Source organism: Xenopus laevis, chromosome 7L (genome assembly GCF_017654675.1).
Source record: "Xenopus laevis strain J_2021 chromosome 7L, Xenopus_laevis_v10.1, whole genome shotgun sequence".
In the NCBI taxonomy this organism is placed as follows: domain Eukaryota; kingdom Metazoa; phylum Chordata; class Amphibia; order Anura; family Pipidae; genus Xenopus; species Xenopus laevis.
Genome location: NC_054383.1, coordinates 127,818,274 through 127,834,122, shown reverse-complemented (window position 1 = coordinate 127,834,122; position 15,849 = coordinate 127,818,274). Strand labels below are relative to the sequence as shown.

The window sequence follows — 15,849 nt, the reverse complement described above, 5'->3', positions numbered from 1 at the left end:
GCCAAAGTGCCTGTTGTTCTGTACCCTAAGGAAGAACAAAAATAATTAGAAATAAATAATTAGAACTTGCATCATGTGAAGATCCTGTAGCTGTTCAGGCAGATTCTCCTGGCACCGCTCCATCTGATGACGACAGAGAGGTGCATATTTGTGTTTGATCCTTCATTGCCCGGAGCTGTTTTCATTCAGCCAGAAGGTTCCACTTAATGTACTAAATGTTCTTACTCTGCATTCTTACCCTTGGCAGGTTTCTGCTTTGCCACACAGAATAGCAGAGCCCAGGTGCCACAAACATACCCCTCACCTTGCCCTTTGTCTTATGATATTATCATCTCTCTTTTGCTCCTCTCTTTTTCTTCTCTTCTGCCATACTCCCCCATTTCTCCTCACTCTTTTAGCTACTTCTCGCCCCTTTTCTCCTCACTCATTTCACTCACCCTTTGGCTCCATCTATTTTCCCATGTATAACTATGAACAGGAGTAAAATACCTGGGCCCCCATTCAATGCTGTTGTTTGCTTAGCAATAATGATTTGATTAAACCCATGTTTCCCTCGTGCTTGTACTTTGTTCCCAGCACAGGCTGAACCAATGTATTTGTGCTAAGGGTGGGTTGTAGGGAGTTTGTAGAGGTACAAGTCCCTTTGTGAATTGTGTGTAGGTTCCAGAAGTTATGTAGACCTGGGGTGTATCTTGGGCAAAATGAGGCAGGTCAGGTTCCAGCACTGCCTGTGGCGCATAATCCATGAAGAAACAGCTATGCATCTGGGATTGTGGATTTACACAGGCCCTGCTTGATGCCCTAGAACATGAACTCAATGTGCCAAGGAACTTCCTTACTCACCATGCAGTGCTGTACGGATTATTTCAGGGCACCCATACAGAACGGGCAATTCTGGAAGCCTGGTGCCTTATGAACTCTATTAAGGATGTTTTGTGGTTTTCTAGGAACCGCCTCATTTTATAGAGGGAGAGGACAAGCATCCAAGACTGCCACAGACAGATCCATAACTACAACATCCACAACCACAACAGCCTTGAAGAAGAAGAGGACTACATACCCTCCCCTTCTCCCTAACTTCCCCTCATTGGAAAATAAAGCTTCGGGCAAATCAACTCCACTACCTCTACCCCACTAATCCTCCAACACCCACCCCCCTCATCCCTGTTGCTTAATTTGATTTACAGTATTTTATCACGAAACTGACAATGTTCGTTGTTTTTTCGTATTTTTTCAATAAAACTGAGGCAGGTCAGGGGCATAACTGAGGGGACCAGGGGGTAGAAACACATGGAATTACACATTTACCCAGGGCTGAATTTACATAGTGGGTGCCCCTAAGCAGGGCTGTATTTAGGTCTGCCGCTCTAGGCATTGGACCCAAACATGCCCCTTCGTCATGCTCGCTGGCGTCAAGCGACACGTTCAGCAGAAGTGACGTCAGTTCGCAGTGTTTCTTTGACCCCCTACCCCTCAGCTCCGTCACCAGATTTTCTATGGAAATCCACAGTGGAGGGTGGGGAGGGTTTTGTTTTTTTAAAAAAAAAATACAGCCCTGCCCCTTGGCTCACTGCCATTCGTCACCCTTGTTCCCTCCCTTTTATTTGTGCAAATCTGGACCGGAGCAATGGGAATTGGCATGGGGAAAAAATGAATTATCTCCTACACATCCCTAGTGTTTTTGAACCAATGTCGGTGTGGTTGGGCAGCACTCCGCCCCCTAAAATTCTGCTGCCTTCAGGGTCAGATTTGACTGGATGGGCGCCCCTATGCCGTGCGGTCCTACTGCCGCCCGCACTGCCTCCCCTCGCGCGAAGAGCATGGAGGAGGAGCTGGAGCACTGGGGAGCTTTACGTCCCCAGTGCTCCCGAGAAAGCGCCTGGAGTGGCATGCCGCCCCTAATGCTTTGCCGCTCTAGGCCTGGTGGCCTTTCCACAAATCTGGCCCTGCATTTACCAGCAGTTATATTGATAATAAATTTGTGATAGGAACACTGGCCTTTGCTTGTGATTGGCTGGCTACTTGTTGGGTGGAGTGGTTAAATCAGGTAAATATCCAGAAGCCAAACATGTACGTATATATTTTGGTTTGAGACCAGCTCTTTGTTTGTTTGTTCACAGTGACAGTGAATTGCAGGGTTAGTTTGTCTTACACTCTTTTATCAGTTTTCTCACCTGGGAGAAGATGGAAGCTGAAAATTGACATGACCCAGTCGACTGCACATAATAACTCATAGGCAACAGAAAGATCTGCAGTGCTTATGAGACTGTTCACTGGCCGTTGTATGAATAATTATTTGGGCTGATCAGCAGAACACGAGCTGAAGGAATCCGAGTACAAAGCACAAGAACAAAGCTCAAGGCCTTGCCGACTTCCTGCATGTAGATGAGTTGGGGGTCAAAGCGTGGGAATATGGTACATGATAAGTCCATGTACAGCTCTGTTCCCAGGACTCCAAAATAATAAACTGAAAACATCTGGATGCATTTATGTATTCTGTTATATAAGGCCTGTGAGCATTAGATTTAGTTGTACAAATACTGGATGTATAGTCCAGACTCCCATTACCCAGAAAGCTCTGAATTACAGGAAGGCTGTCTCCTACAGAGTCCATTTTGAGCAACTAATTTTTTTTTTTAAATTATTTTCTTTTTTACTGTAATAATAATACAGTAAAACAGTATCTTGTACTTGAACAAAGCGGCGTGAATCCATATTGGTGGCAAAACAATCCTGTTGGTTTATTTGAAGTTTAAATGACAGCAGAATTAAATTATGATGAGCTGACGAATGGGAGTCGAAGTTGAACGGGGGTCAAAGCCAATAAAAAAACCTGAAGCTGCCAGGAAAAAAGATCACCTGCCAAATTTTACAGTTTAATTTTCTACTAAACATCAATGGTCTTTTTTTTCTCGTAAATCCAGGGCCACCGTGTTTTCCTTTTAACTTTTATAGGGGGACTCTGACCAGCAATGAGTTTTAACTTGAAGGGCAAGCCACCAATGGGATTTTTTTTTTCCGTTTTATTGGGGGGTCCTTGCCACAATAATAATAATAATAACAGTAATAATAATAGTAATAACAGTAATAATAATAATAATAATAAAAACAATAGTAATAATAATAACAGTAATAATAGTAATAATAACAGTAATAATAGTAATAATAACAGTAATAGTAGTAATAATAATAATAGTAATAACAGTAATACTAATAGCAATAATAGCAATAATAATAATAATAATAATAGTAATAATAATAATAACAGTAATAATAGTAATAATAGTAAAAATAATAATAATAACTAATAATAGTAGTAATAATAATAGTAATAACAGTAATACTAATAGCAATAATAGCAATAATAATAACAACAATATTAATAATAATAATAGTAATAATAATAACAATATTAATAGTAATAATAGTAATAACAGTAATACTAATAGCAATAATAATAATAGTAATAATAATAATAACAGTAATAATAGTAATAATAATAATAACAACAGTAATAATTGTAATAGCAGTAATAACAGTAACAATAATAATAACAACATCAATAATAACAACAACAGTAATAATAGTAATAATAACAGTAATAATAACAGTAATAATAGTAATAATGAGAGCGCGTGGGGAAGCTGCTTCCCGGCCACGTGCTCGCCAGGATGTCCCTACATGGAGCGTGACGTCAGTGCGGGGATTCCCTCCCCTCAGGATTGAGTCACACAGTGGTGGGAAGTTACAGGATCAGTAGTAGCTCCGTCACTCGCAGAGCAGTCACACACCGGCTCGGTAGCCACAGTAAGTACCGGTACTAATCTTCCCCTCTCTCCCTGGCTGTGTCTCTGCTCCTCCCTCTCACTCACGCTGTGACCGCTAATGATTTGTCTGTGAGGAACTTTCCGTTCTCTGTCCCCCCTCGTTCAGCCTATAGACATACACGGGCGCCCCTAAACCTGTACAACATGTGGGAGAGGCGGGCTAGTCCATCCTGTGAGTACCGGGGCGAATCCGTTCTCTGTGCCCATCTCCCCCCAAGTGTAGTGGTACTGCCCTCTCCTCTCTCCGTGCCCTGGGTACCAGTATCAGCCCCACGTGCTGTCAGTGCCACTCGGCGGGGGTGAGTGAGTGAGTTAGAGCCGCTATCTGTCTGCAATGGTACAGTCCAGGGTTTGATATTGGTTAATTGAGGGACAGACTCAGTGATTCTCCTGAGCACGTGTCTCCCCCAGCTGTTTATTAACCCTTTCTCTGCCACAACCAACCAACAACTGCTGTTTCCCCCAAGTCCACCCACTCCTAATTCTCACGGTCCTATTTATTGCTCTCAAAGGGAAAGTGTTTTGTACTGATCTGTTTTATGGAATCTCCCCCTTCCCTTTCTGAAGATTCTCATCTATTGATTCCCCCCTATACACAGGGCAGAGTCTCTTGTTACATTACCCTGTAGATGAACACAGTTTAGCCACTGCTGGGTGGTCATTTACTGTTCTATACAGTCAGGGTCCGTAATAATATAATATAATATTGGTGTAATAGGATAAATTGCAGAAGGGACAACATTTCTTGCAGCCCCCCCCCCATTAGCTCTACTGGAAGTGGCCATTAATCCCTTATTGCAACATGAGCTTTTACTCAACTGGTTCCGGGATGCTCTAGACCTGGGGTTTTCCAGATAACGGATCTTTCCGTAATTAGGATTTTCATACCTTAAGTCTACTAGAAAATCATGTAAACATTAAATAAACCCAATAGGCTGGTTTTGCTTCCATTAAGGATTAATTATATCTTAGTTGGGATCAAGTACAAGCTACTGTTTTATTGTTACACAGAAAAAGGAAATCATTTTAAGAATTTCGGATTATTTAATTATAATGGATCCTACGGCTTTTCCGTAATTCGGAGCTTTCTAGATAACGGGTTTCCGGATAACAGATCCCGTACATGTACCTAACATTCCAATCACCCCAGTTGCCATTGACAGAGCCCCGTGTGACCCAGATGGGTTAGTGTTGCGGAATATTTCATGTATCAGTATTTGCATATCCTGCAGTAGGAAGTGGAAACTACCAGTTGTACAGAAGGCGGGGGGGGGGTCACATGGGGAGAGTCTTAGGCAATGTGCTCCAAAAATATCCTTGTTGAAAGGACTCAATATAAGGCATTTGTTCTCCAAGTTAGGGAGCTTTACATTTGTCTATCTATCTTATCTATCTATCTATCTATCTATCTATCTATCTATCTATCTATCTATCTATCTATCTATCTATCTAAATGTAAAGCTCCCTAACTTTATATATAAAGGGTGATTCAGAGGTGACTGTAAGTGAGTAGACTGTGACTCAGGCACAGACTTAGAGTGTAAGAGTCAGGTGTGACTCACTGTGCCTGAAAAATTCCCTAGAATTGTGGTATTTTGCCGCCTATTTAATTGGTTTTAAGCTCAGCTTTGCCTACAATGAATATAATAAATCTATAGATATAATTGTGTGTGGGGCATCTAACATATCATGGACAGGAGGGGGAGCAGTTCTGATCTGTTTCTAAGTCACAAAACGTGGTCGTGGCATCTATAATACAGTACATGGGATATGGGAGATTGTAGGGGTTGTGATCAACCTGCCTGAGGGACAATGGCAGCTTACGCAAGGCTGAAACTGCCTGCGGAGTCGGTGACCCGTTTGGAAAAACGTACCAGGGAGAATTAATTATTGATCGTAATATATATTTTATTAGATAAAATCATGAGACAAAGGAAGGCAAACTGTTGTACTTTGGCAGATTCCTGTACCTCCACCCAGAGTAACGTAGCCCCCCGTGTGTCAGAAGTAGTGATGGGCGGATTTCTCCCGCTTCGCTGAAAAATGAGCGAATTTCCCAAAAAATCGTGAAATTCGAAAAATCAAGCAATTCGAAAGTTTTCACAAAAACATCGAGCAATTCGAATGTTTTCATGGAAAAATCGAGCAATGCGAAAGTTTTCACTAAGAAATTGAGCAATTCGAACGTTTTCACAAAAAATCTAGCAATTCAAACGTTTTCACAAAAACATTGAGCAATTCGAATGTTTTCACAGAAAAATTGAGCAATGCAAACGGTTTCACAAAAAAACTGAGCAATTCAAACGTTTTCACTAAAAATCTAGCAATTCAAACGTTTTCACTAAAAAAATCTAGCAATTGGAACGTTTTTCAAAAAAAAAAAATCAAGCTAATCGAAAGTAATCAGGAAAAAATTGTGAAAACCGGAAATTGACGGCGGCGAATTTTCGCAGGAGATTCGCAAATTTATTCGCTGGCGGCAAAACGCGGAAATTCGCAAATTTTTTAGTCAGAAGCAGTAGAAAGACTTCAGATCAATATTAAGATTAATAGGGGCTGTGCTGTTGCCTGGGGCGATACAGCGTCAGTAATGTGGGTCTTACAATGGAAAGTCTCAAATACACAGTTCACTGCACAGACTTTGCTTTGTCAGGAGGCTCAGCCCCAAAGGAAGGTTACGGCCGGGTTATCCAGCCCGAGACCCCTGAGTCATGTTTAGCCCTTTACTAACATGTTGAGAACTGGTGACTGTGCTGGTTTAAGGCAGATGAGAAAATTTGGGGAGATTTAGTCGCCTGGCGACAAATCGCCCCTTCTTCGGGCGACTTAACTCCCTGAACTGCCTCCCCGCCGTCCAGAATCTAAAACGCACTCGGATCTCTTTGTTTTCCGAAGTTTCCTCGTGAGGCAACTTCGGGCGACTTCAGAAAACGAAGCGCACCGATTACGATTTACATTCTAGCCGGCAGGGAGGCAGTTCGGGGCGATTAGGCGAAAAAGAGGCGATTTGTTTGCCGGGCGACTAAATCTCCCCAAATCTTCTTGTGTGTCTCTGCCCTTAGTGTAAAAAAAAAAAAAAAAACAGTTGAACTGTATCTGCTGCTTAGTTTTCTTTGTTGTGTCCAGACACTTTTTTTTGTTGAATGAACTGTTTCACCTTCTGTAACAAACAAGGGGCACAGTTTTCACCTGATTGTGGTTGAGCTGAGTACATAAAAGTCCTGAGCGGGCATATTGTTTCTATTTATAATGCACTTAAGGGTCAGTTCCGTTGCCCAGGCCATTAATAGCTCGGTGGCCTGGCAGCAAACAGCTCAGCGTTATCACTCGCTATCAGTTTGAATGACAGCCTCCTGTTGTTAGAGGTGAACTAGTGCATCAGGCAGTTGTCGCTCTGAAATGCCGCAGTCAGCTTATCCAAGTGGCAGTTTCCTAAAGGGACCCACCTCATGGTTCAGCACGTAAGGCAGGAAAATGTGCTGCTTGTTTTCTGTTTACCCCCCATTAAAGGAGAACTAAACCCTGAAAATAAATGTGGCTAAAAATGCCATATTTTAAATAATAAGCTTATCGCACCAGCCTAAAGTTTCAGCTTGTCAATAGCAGCAATGATCCAGGACTTCAAACTTGTCACAGGGGGTCACCATCTTGGAAAGTGTCTGTGACACTCACATGCTCAGTGGGCTCTAAAGCTAAGCTTAGGGGTCGTCACTAATTATCCAGCAGAAAATGAGGTTGGTCTGTAATATAAGCTGATGCTACAGGTTTGCTGATTATTAAATTCTGATGCTAATTGCACTGGTTTCTGTGCTGCCATGTAGTAATTATCTGTATTAATTACTAATCAGCCTTATATTGTGACATTTCTATTCTATGTGTACTGTATATTGTGAGTGGGTCCCTAAGCTCAGTAAGTGACAGCAGCACAGAGCATGTGCAGTGAATCAGCAGAAAAGAAGATGGGGAGCTACTGGGGCATCTTTATTGCTAAAGGGCTGTGGTTGCCTTGGGCTGGTACAAAAGCACAAAACATATTGTACAACATTTCTAGCTACTCCTTTTTTTTATTAAGCTTTAGTTCTCCTTTAAACGGAGAAGTTATGCTCAGCACGCAGTGTCCTCCCCCTGAACATGTCCTTGACTATATGAGCACAGTGTTCCCTGACCTCCTTCCCTCTCACATGTGATGAAACTGAAAGTAACAGCAGAAAGTAAACTAACTGTCGCCCGTACTCTCCCTCCCTGTCGGCTCACACGTTGACTATGGGCTGGTGTCCCGGGGCTGTGTTCGCAAAACAAAGACTTACTGAGTTGTTGCATCAGTTCTTGGGCACACGCTGCTCCTTTCGTGCCCTCAGTCATGGGACTGGTTGAGGTCTTGTGTAATCAGAGTAATATTTACAGGGGATGAGATACTACTATATGATACAGTACTCAGTGTGTGGACTTGTGGACATTTGGTTAACAGTTGGTTTTCCCACACATCTATTTAAATCTGTCAGATTGTCTTCAGGCAGCGCAGAGGTCACATTTCTCCATAACCTCCGACGTTATTGTGTCATGTTCCCCTCCTTAATTGCCTATTCCAGAAAGCAACATCATAAAATGGTGAACGGCTTCCTCTTATCTCACCTCCCTTCCTCATTCCCGAAACCTTCTTTTATGATAAATAACCTTCTTTTATAATAAATAACCTTCTTTTATGGTTTTCACCTGCATCTGCTGCTGTCTCCAGTTGTGACACACGATTGCCAGGGTCTTTCATAGGACCCTACTGCCCTCTTCATCCTGAAAACCTTATTTTATGGTTTTCTGCATCTATTGCTAACCTCAGCCTCATTGTGACTCATCTCTCAGACTAACACACAACTGCCCAGGTCTCTTTGAGGGCCTCCAACCTAAATGGGTCTTCTTGGTCACTCCTTGGGTCTCCAATCCAGGTTAGAGAGGGTTTCTTTGTCTTTTTTAGGGCACCCAGCCCAGCCCTGGTTTTTAGGGTCTCCATCTTAGATAGGGTGTCTTGGTCACTTTTAGGGCATCCACCCTAGAGAAGGCTTCTTGCACTTAGGGTCTCCAGCTTAGAGAGGGTTTCTTGGTCACTTTTAGGGCATCCAGCCTAGATGGGGCTTCTTGGTCTTAGGGTCTCCAGCTTAGAGAGGGCTTCTTGTTCACTTTTAGGGCATCCAGCCTAGAGAAGACTTCTTGGTCTTAGGGTCTCCAGCATAGAGAGGTCTTCTTTGTCCCTTTTAGGGCATCCAGCCTAGATGGGGCTTCTTGGTGTTAGGGTCTCCAGCTTAGAGGGCTTCTTGGTCACTTTTAGGGAATCCAGTCTAGATGGGGCTTCTTGGTTGTAGGGTCTCCAGCATAGAGATGGCTTCTTGGTCACTTTTAGGACATCTACCCTAGAAGAGGCTTCTTGGACTTAGGGTCTCCAGCTTAGAGACAGCTTCTTGTTCACTTTCAGGGCATCCAGCCTAGCGAAGGCTTATTCGTCTTAGGGTCTACAGCTTAGAGAGGGCTTCTTGGTTACCTTTAGGGCATGCACCCTAGATTGGGCTTCTTGGTCTTAAGATCTCCAGCTTAGTGATAGCTTCTTGGTCACTTTTTGGGCTTAAAACATTTTACCCTGTACATATTTAACCCTATTCCCTTCATCCACCTAACCTTACTCAGGAAGATTCCTGTTAGGGACTTTATAGCTTTTCCTTTGAACCCTCATCATGAGAAGGAAAGTGACGATGAAACAAACTTGCGCCAGAAATCTCACCAAACTGCTACTTGCAGCAAGCGCCGAATTCCCGCTCAGAGGAAAAGTTTCAGCTAATACATCATAAGAAAGTACACAAAGGGCTGGCTCTGCGCTGACTGGAAATGGGTTTTCCCTTTGGTTATATCTACTTGTAAATGTAATTTCATCTCAAAGTAGTATTTGTGTATTCCTTTCTGTTCTTTGGTTCAGAAGTCAGTTCCCCTCCAGGTCTTGCATTTGCAATTAGTAAAGGGGAACATATCTGTGCCTGTAGCCTCCTAGCTGACCTGTGGTTTGTCCCCTCTAGGATTTGCACCTAACAGAGAGTCATGCAGGAGGAGGTGAAGTTGGGGGCATCTTACATTGTAAGGCTGCTGAACCGACACCAGAAGCTGGACAGTGAGCAAGTGGAAAGGTTCACCGAGACTCTCACCAATTTGCTTTGTGACAAGTTTGAAGGACACTGGTACCCAGACACCCCACAGAAGGGCCAGGCATACAGGTAACTCCCATCCTATTCGGCTCATTTTAACTTTATTTGTCGCAAGCTGGGTTGGTTAGTTCTTACCTGGGTTGTGTGTCCCTGCCTTGATTTTTGTATTTGTTCCCCCCCTCGCTCAGATGCATCCGGATAGAACAGAGCCACCCTGTGGATGATACGGTATTACAGGCCTGTATACAGAGTGGCCTACGATGCTCTCAGCTTGCTCTGCCGAGAGACATGTCCCTCTGGATCGACCCCAAAGAGGTCAGCTGCCGGTAAGTCTGATTTTTATATTTCGAACTGAAAGCATGAGTTTACATAGGGTTACAGACTAGAAGGGGCATTGTATAAGGTGCTGTTGGCATGATCAGTGGGCCATGCAAGAGTAGTCCAACCCGCCCTACAGCAAACAGACCAGAAAGTCCTCGTACGACTCGTGATTTGTGGCCGTGCCAGGCTATTTATTGCTCACACTGTTGCACACAGTGTCATCATCTCTTGGTACTTGATAAATAAACCATGATGACTGTTGCAATAATGAGCTTGGCATAGGCAACAGAATTAGGCTACTGCTTGATTAAATTATTGACCTTCTTTAGTGAGGAGGAAAAAGAGAATATTGTGGGAGGTCTTATGTTTTATCCTTTAACGGGTGACCTGGGCTGTAGTGACATGGAGATGGTTTGCTTTGTTCAACTACCCAGTACAGTATCAGTACAGGTATGGGACCTGTTATCCAGAATGCTTGGGACTTGGGGGTTCAAGGATCTTTCCATAATTTGGATCTTCATACATTAAGCCTACTAGAAAATCACGTAAACATTTAGAGGAACATTTATTAAAGTTTAAATTTCAAATTCATGTGTTTTTTTTAAACTTTATTAAATTTGATTGTACTAGAAATTCGAATGGGGTTTATTGATTAAAGAAAACGAATATCTAAAACTCGGACGAAAATTCCTGGCCCAAAATCTCGAATCGAATTCAATTTGAACTTGACTAAACTCGAATCAAGTTTTTTTTTATCCGAAAAAAAAACTTGAATACCAGGAAGGCTACTAACACCATAAAAATAGTCACTGGACGTCTCCCATTGACTTATACATTAGCTCAGCAGGTCTTAAGTGGCGAGAAGTCGAATTCGAATTTTTAAAGGGCCAGAGTTTGATAAATCTCAGAATTTAAATTAAAACGCGAATCGAGTTTGGATAATTCACAATTTCGAATTTGAGAGTTAAAAATTCTAATTCCAATTTTCAATTCGGCTCTTAATAAATCTGCCCCTAAATAAACCCAATAGGCTGGTTTTGCTTCCAATAAGGATTAATTATATCTTAGTTTGGATCAAGTACAAGCTATTGTTTTATTATTACAGAGAAAAAAGAAATTTGTTTTAAAAATTTGGATTATTTAGTTAAAATGGAGTCTATGGGAGATGGACTTTCTGTAATTCGAAGCTTTCTGGATAACGGGTTTCTTATACCTGTAGTAAGATTGGACTAGTGCAGTGCCGTACCAATGGGACTAGACAAGCTTTGACACCTGGGATACTTGTGTTGGCTAAACTTGGTGCATAATATTGTGAATAATTACCAGGGGGTATGAAACGCGTAAGGCGGAATACCATGTGGTCTGTATGCCTATTTTTTTAACATGATTTTTCGAATAAAGAGTATATATATTTAATATAATATTGAGTTTTGGGATAACCTTTTTTGTTTCCCTGTGACAACAACCCTATGGGAGTCTTGTAGTTTTCTGGACATATTTACGGCTCATATGCTGACTTTTCCCCAGTTCATTAACCAGTAACAACCAGTCCTTCGGTGGTGTAGTGCATGCTCGGTGTCCTGCTGCAGGGTTCATGGGTTCTAGATGCACATTTTGTTTCCCCCCTGGTAGAATGAGTGGGGCACAGCATCAGAGAAGCCAGAAGCAATCAGGGAGCCAATGGAAATTGAAATTTAGGCCACATAAGACTTCTGGCTGTTGAAAACGGCACAACAACCCTGTGCCCAAGAGCTTCAGATGCCCTTTCCATACGAGTAATTTTCTGATCTCTCTCTGTCACGTGCCAGGCTGGGGGAGAGCTGCCGCCCATTTATCGTGAAAGCCCCAGAAGACCAGAAGATCCCTAAATCCCAGTCCCCGGACAAACTGGACCTGGAGACGTCGGACTATCATTCAGACACATCAGTCACTCCATCGGAGAGCTCCAGCGAGGATGAGGAACAAGGAGGCAAAAAAAAGACTACGAGCGCTTCCCAAGTAGTCCCTAAAAAGATGGCAAGTACAGTTTCTTTATTCAGGGGGAAATACTGGCAGACTGACAGTTTGGGGTAGTTTGGGGTATTTGGAACTCTGAGTTTCCAGAGCCCTGTGTCATTGGGATTAAACTGCTATTGCCAGTGCCAGGCCCATTGTTTCAGCCTCTTATACGGGCAGTGCTCAACTATACCAATCCGCTTGTTGTAGTGTCGGTGCAAGCTGCTGTTCCCACTGCCAGGGACCCACAAATAACTCCAGAGAAAACACGGTGCAGCACTCCGGATCTTGAGACAGTGATTTACTGTGCCAACCAAACAGGCAACATTTCCGGCTATCAGTTATTTTATCAGGCTTGATACAGGGCGTTAGTCAGAAACGTTGCCTGTTTTGTTGGCACAGTAAATCACTGTTACTCTGAAATTGTCATTTCAATTTATTGTCTGACATGTTTATTGCTGGATTATTATAAAATTCAATAAAAAAAAAAAAGAAGACTTAAGACGCTGAAGGGTGTTTTCTCTGCATGAATATGAATGTCCCCTTTAATAAGACACAGTCACAGTCTTGCACAATATTTCCTGTGCAACACAAACATTACTAGCATTTCAAATTTCCCATGTATGAAATATCAACACAAGAACAGATAGGCGGGACCTTGAAGTATGAGTCACCGTGTTATTGGCTAACTCTCTGGATTGCGTCACTGTGCACCTGGGGGGGGTTAAGTCTCGGGAATTTTGTTGTTTCCTCTGCCTGGGCTTGTTTCTAAGAATAAGGTTAGTGTTCGTGTAATGAGTTGTGTAGGGAGAGGGAGGCTCTGCGTGGATGAGACTGCTGGTAAACTGTCATCAAATAAAGGCTCTTAAAGGGATACTGTCATGGGAAAAAAAAATTTTTTCAAAATGAATCAGTTAATAGTGCTGCTCCAGCAGAATTCTGTACTGAAATCCATTTTTCAAAAGAGCAAACAGATTTTTTTATATTCAATTTTGAAATCTGATATGGGGCTAGACATATTGTCAATTTCCAAGCTGCCCCAAGTCATGTGACTTGTGCTCTGATAAACTTCAATCACTCTTTACTGCTGTACTGCAAGTTGGAGTGATATCACCCCCTCCCTTCCCCCCCCCAGCAGCCGAACAACAGAACAATGGGAAGGTAACCAGATAAAAGCTCCTTTACACAAGATAACAGCTGCCTGGTAGATCTAAGAACAACATTCAATAGTAAAAACCTATGTCTCACTGAGACACATTCAGTTACATTGAGAAGGAAAAACAGCAGCCTGCCAGAAAGCATTTCTCTCCTAAAGTGCAGAAGTCACATGACCAGGGGCAGCTGGGAAATTGACAAAATGTCTAGCCCCATGTCAGATTTCAAAATGTAATATAAAAAAATCTGTTTGCTCTTTTGAGAAATGGATTTCAGTGCATAATTCTGCTGGAGCAGCACTATTAACTGATTCATTTTGAAAAAAAATGTTTTTTCCCATGACAGTATCCCTTTACGGTTCACAGCACATACTAGGGCCAATTAACCTATATTAACCTAAATGTTTTTGGGAGGAAATCAGAGTACCGGGAGGAAAACTCTGTACAGGGAAAACATACACATTCCTTATTGATAGTGTCTTGGCTGGGATTGAACCTGGGGTCCTTGCACTGCAATGGAGCAATGCTAACTACTGGTCCACCATGTTGTCCAATTCCATTTTAATGAACTTTGTCTCATGATATATTTTCTCCTTTTTCTTATTGCAGGGCACCCAATTCTATTACAGCCCCACTCCAGCATCCCCCGTTTACTACCAGTACCCCAGGAATACACTGAGCCTCATCCCTGCCTTTCAGCCCGTCACCTTGTATTATTACATCCCGAAACCCCCAAAGGTTTATCCCAGCGGGAAGTCCAAAGGATACCAACAAAAATGGAAACCCACCAGGACTCCCCTGCAAAGCACCGCCTGAAATCTGAGTGAGCAGCAGTTTCACACGGAGACCACTGGGTGGTGCCCTTTTCAAGTTGAAAGTCCATCAAGAGCAGCTCTTGGTTTGCAGATCCAAGACTTGCTTCCTTGGAATTCTCAGTAAGAAACTGTTGCATATGAGCCAGACTTTCTTTCTTGGTCTACTACGGTGTGCAAACTTAATGTGGGTGCAACATTCCAAGATCCAATTAGGGGGCACACCTTTACCAGTGCTGGCCTGGTGCCCAGTCATTCTCTATCATATTCTCTTACAGGTCTAAACTGAATGTTAATGGGATGCCAATGGTTATTTGCTTTATAAATGGGCATGTGTGCCAACCTCCAGGATAAGCTTATGGCAATGCCCTGTGACATCATGAAAAATGACAGTTTATCTGCCCACATGTTATCCAGCCAAACAGGCACAGTGGGCAAGTAGACAAGTGGTAATCCCTGTTTTTTTTTTTTTTTTTGAACCCCTGTGTATTTGTCTGGTCCTGGGTCAAGAAGGGAGGAAGGGGTGTTAATCCTGCAGTGCTGCAGCTCTAGTTGAACTACAATCATATTCTAGTTAGCTGAGAATGCTGGGAGTTTTTGCCCTGATGCCTCTATCATTCCGAGAGATTAGTAGCTGCCCAACAGACTCCCAGTAGCAGCTACTAATCCCCTGCTAACATCTCCATTATCACTTTCATTCCTTCTGTAGTTAATTTGCTGCTACTGATAACGAACCTGAACCTCTGGCTTCTCTCCTTAACTCTGTGTTATTTATACTGTATATTAACTGCCCTTCTCTCTTTATTTATAGCCTTTTATTTAATTAACCCTTGGCATCAGAATGTTGGCATATTTAGTCCAGTAGCAATTCTCAGCCTACAGGGGATGCTGGGAAATGTAGTGCAGCAACCATGGGTCACTCCTGTTTCTAAGTATGTTAGTGTAATATATAGATCTATAAATCATCTCTAAATTCCCCAGAACCTTCACTGACCTCATTGCTCTAAAGTAATTGGTTATTATTCTGCTTATAATTAGCACCAAGTGAACTTTCCTGTTTGTTGGGTGACAGTTTCTTATATCCCGATTCTCTTGCCACATTTAGTTCCGCCGCTCGCTCCCGGGGAATTCTGGGCAACAACGCCCCATGTTTAATGTTAATTATAAGCAGAATTCACCTTCTCTGCGTTTTTTAATTGGCTCCATGGGGGGCGTGGCTTATTGCGTAGCACATTCTTCTGTACATAATAATAATATATTGCTTCTGATTGGCTGACTCTCAAAGGCACTGGCTTGATGGAGGTGTCTATGGAGAACCCCTTAGTGGAGGGAAGCAACATGGCAGCTTCTGTAGCTTTATGATGGAAATGTGAATGTAAAGTCCAAGGAGGGTAAACTCTACTTACAAATATAACGTTTAAATTATATGATTATGTTTCCTATGCAATGTTTGCAGGGCTTAGCATTAATACTCTGTTGGGTTAGTATTAATACTCTCCTTGTGCCAATGTTCTCACACATTCCCCGATGGTTTGTTGTACATTGTTATATTGTTACT

At 42.5% G+C, this 15,849-nt stretch overlaps 1 protein-coding gene across 2 annotated transcripts; it reads left to right on the top strand.

Moving 5' to 3' along the window:
- Positions 1-3,684: 3,684 nt before the first annotated feature.
- Positions 3,685-15,849, top strand: btg5.2.L (B-cell translocation gene 5, gene 2 L homeolog). 2 transcript variants are annotated; one of them, XR_005962613.1, is made up of 6 exons: positions 3,685-3,807; positions 9,884-10,078; positions 10,198-10,335; positions 12,139-12,346; positions 14,089-14,386; positions 14,492-15,849. XR_005962613.1 is itself a non-coding variant. In XM_041569685.1 (5 exons), the coding sequence occupies exons 2-5, from the start codon at positions 9,906-9,908 to the stop codon at positions 14,293-14,295; spliced, it is 726 nt and encodes a 241-aa protein (XP_041425619.1). In that variant the 5' UTR covers positions 3,685-3,807; positions 9,884-9,905; the 3' UTR covers positions 14,296-15,849. The 2 variants fall into 2 exon arrangements, 1 of the variants encoding a protein (XP_041425619.1); XM_041569685.1 differs by having other exon boundaries at positions 14,089-15,849.

Excerpts from the sequence above, each read along its gene's own strand:
- btg5.2.L (XM_041569685.1), top strand. The coding sequence starts at position 9,906 with ATGCAGGAGGAGGTGAAGTTGGGGGCATCTTACATTGTAAGGCTGCTG. Across the intron at positions 10,079-10,197 it reads CAGAAGGGCCAGGCATACAG|ATGCATCCGGATAGAACAGA; the intron begins GTAACTCCCATC and ends CCCCTCGCTCAG. Across the intron at positions 10,336-12,138 it reads CCCAAAGAGGTCAGCTGCCG|GCTGGGGGAGAGCTGCCGCC; the intron begins GTAAGTCTGATT and ends GTCACGTGCCAG.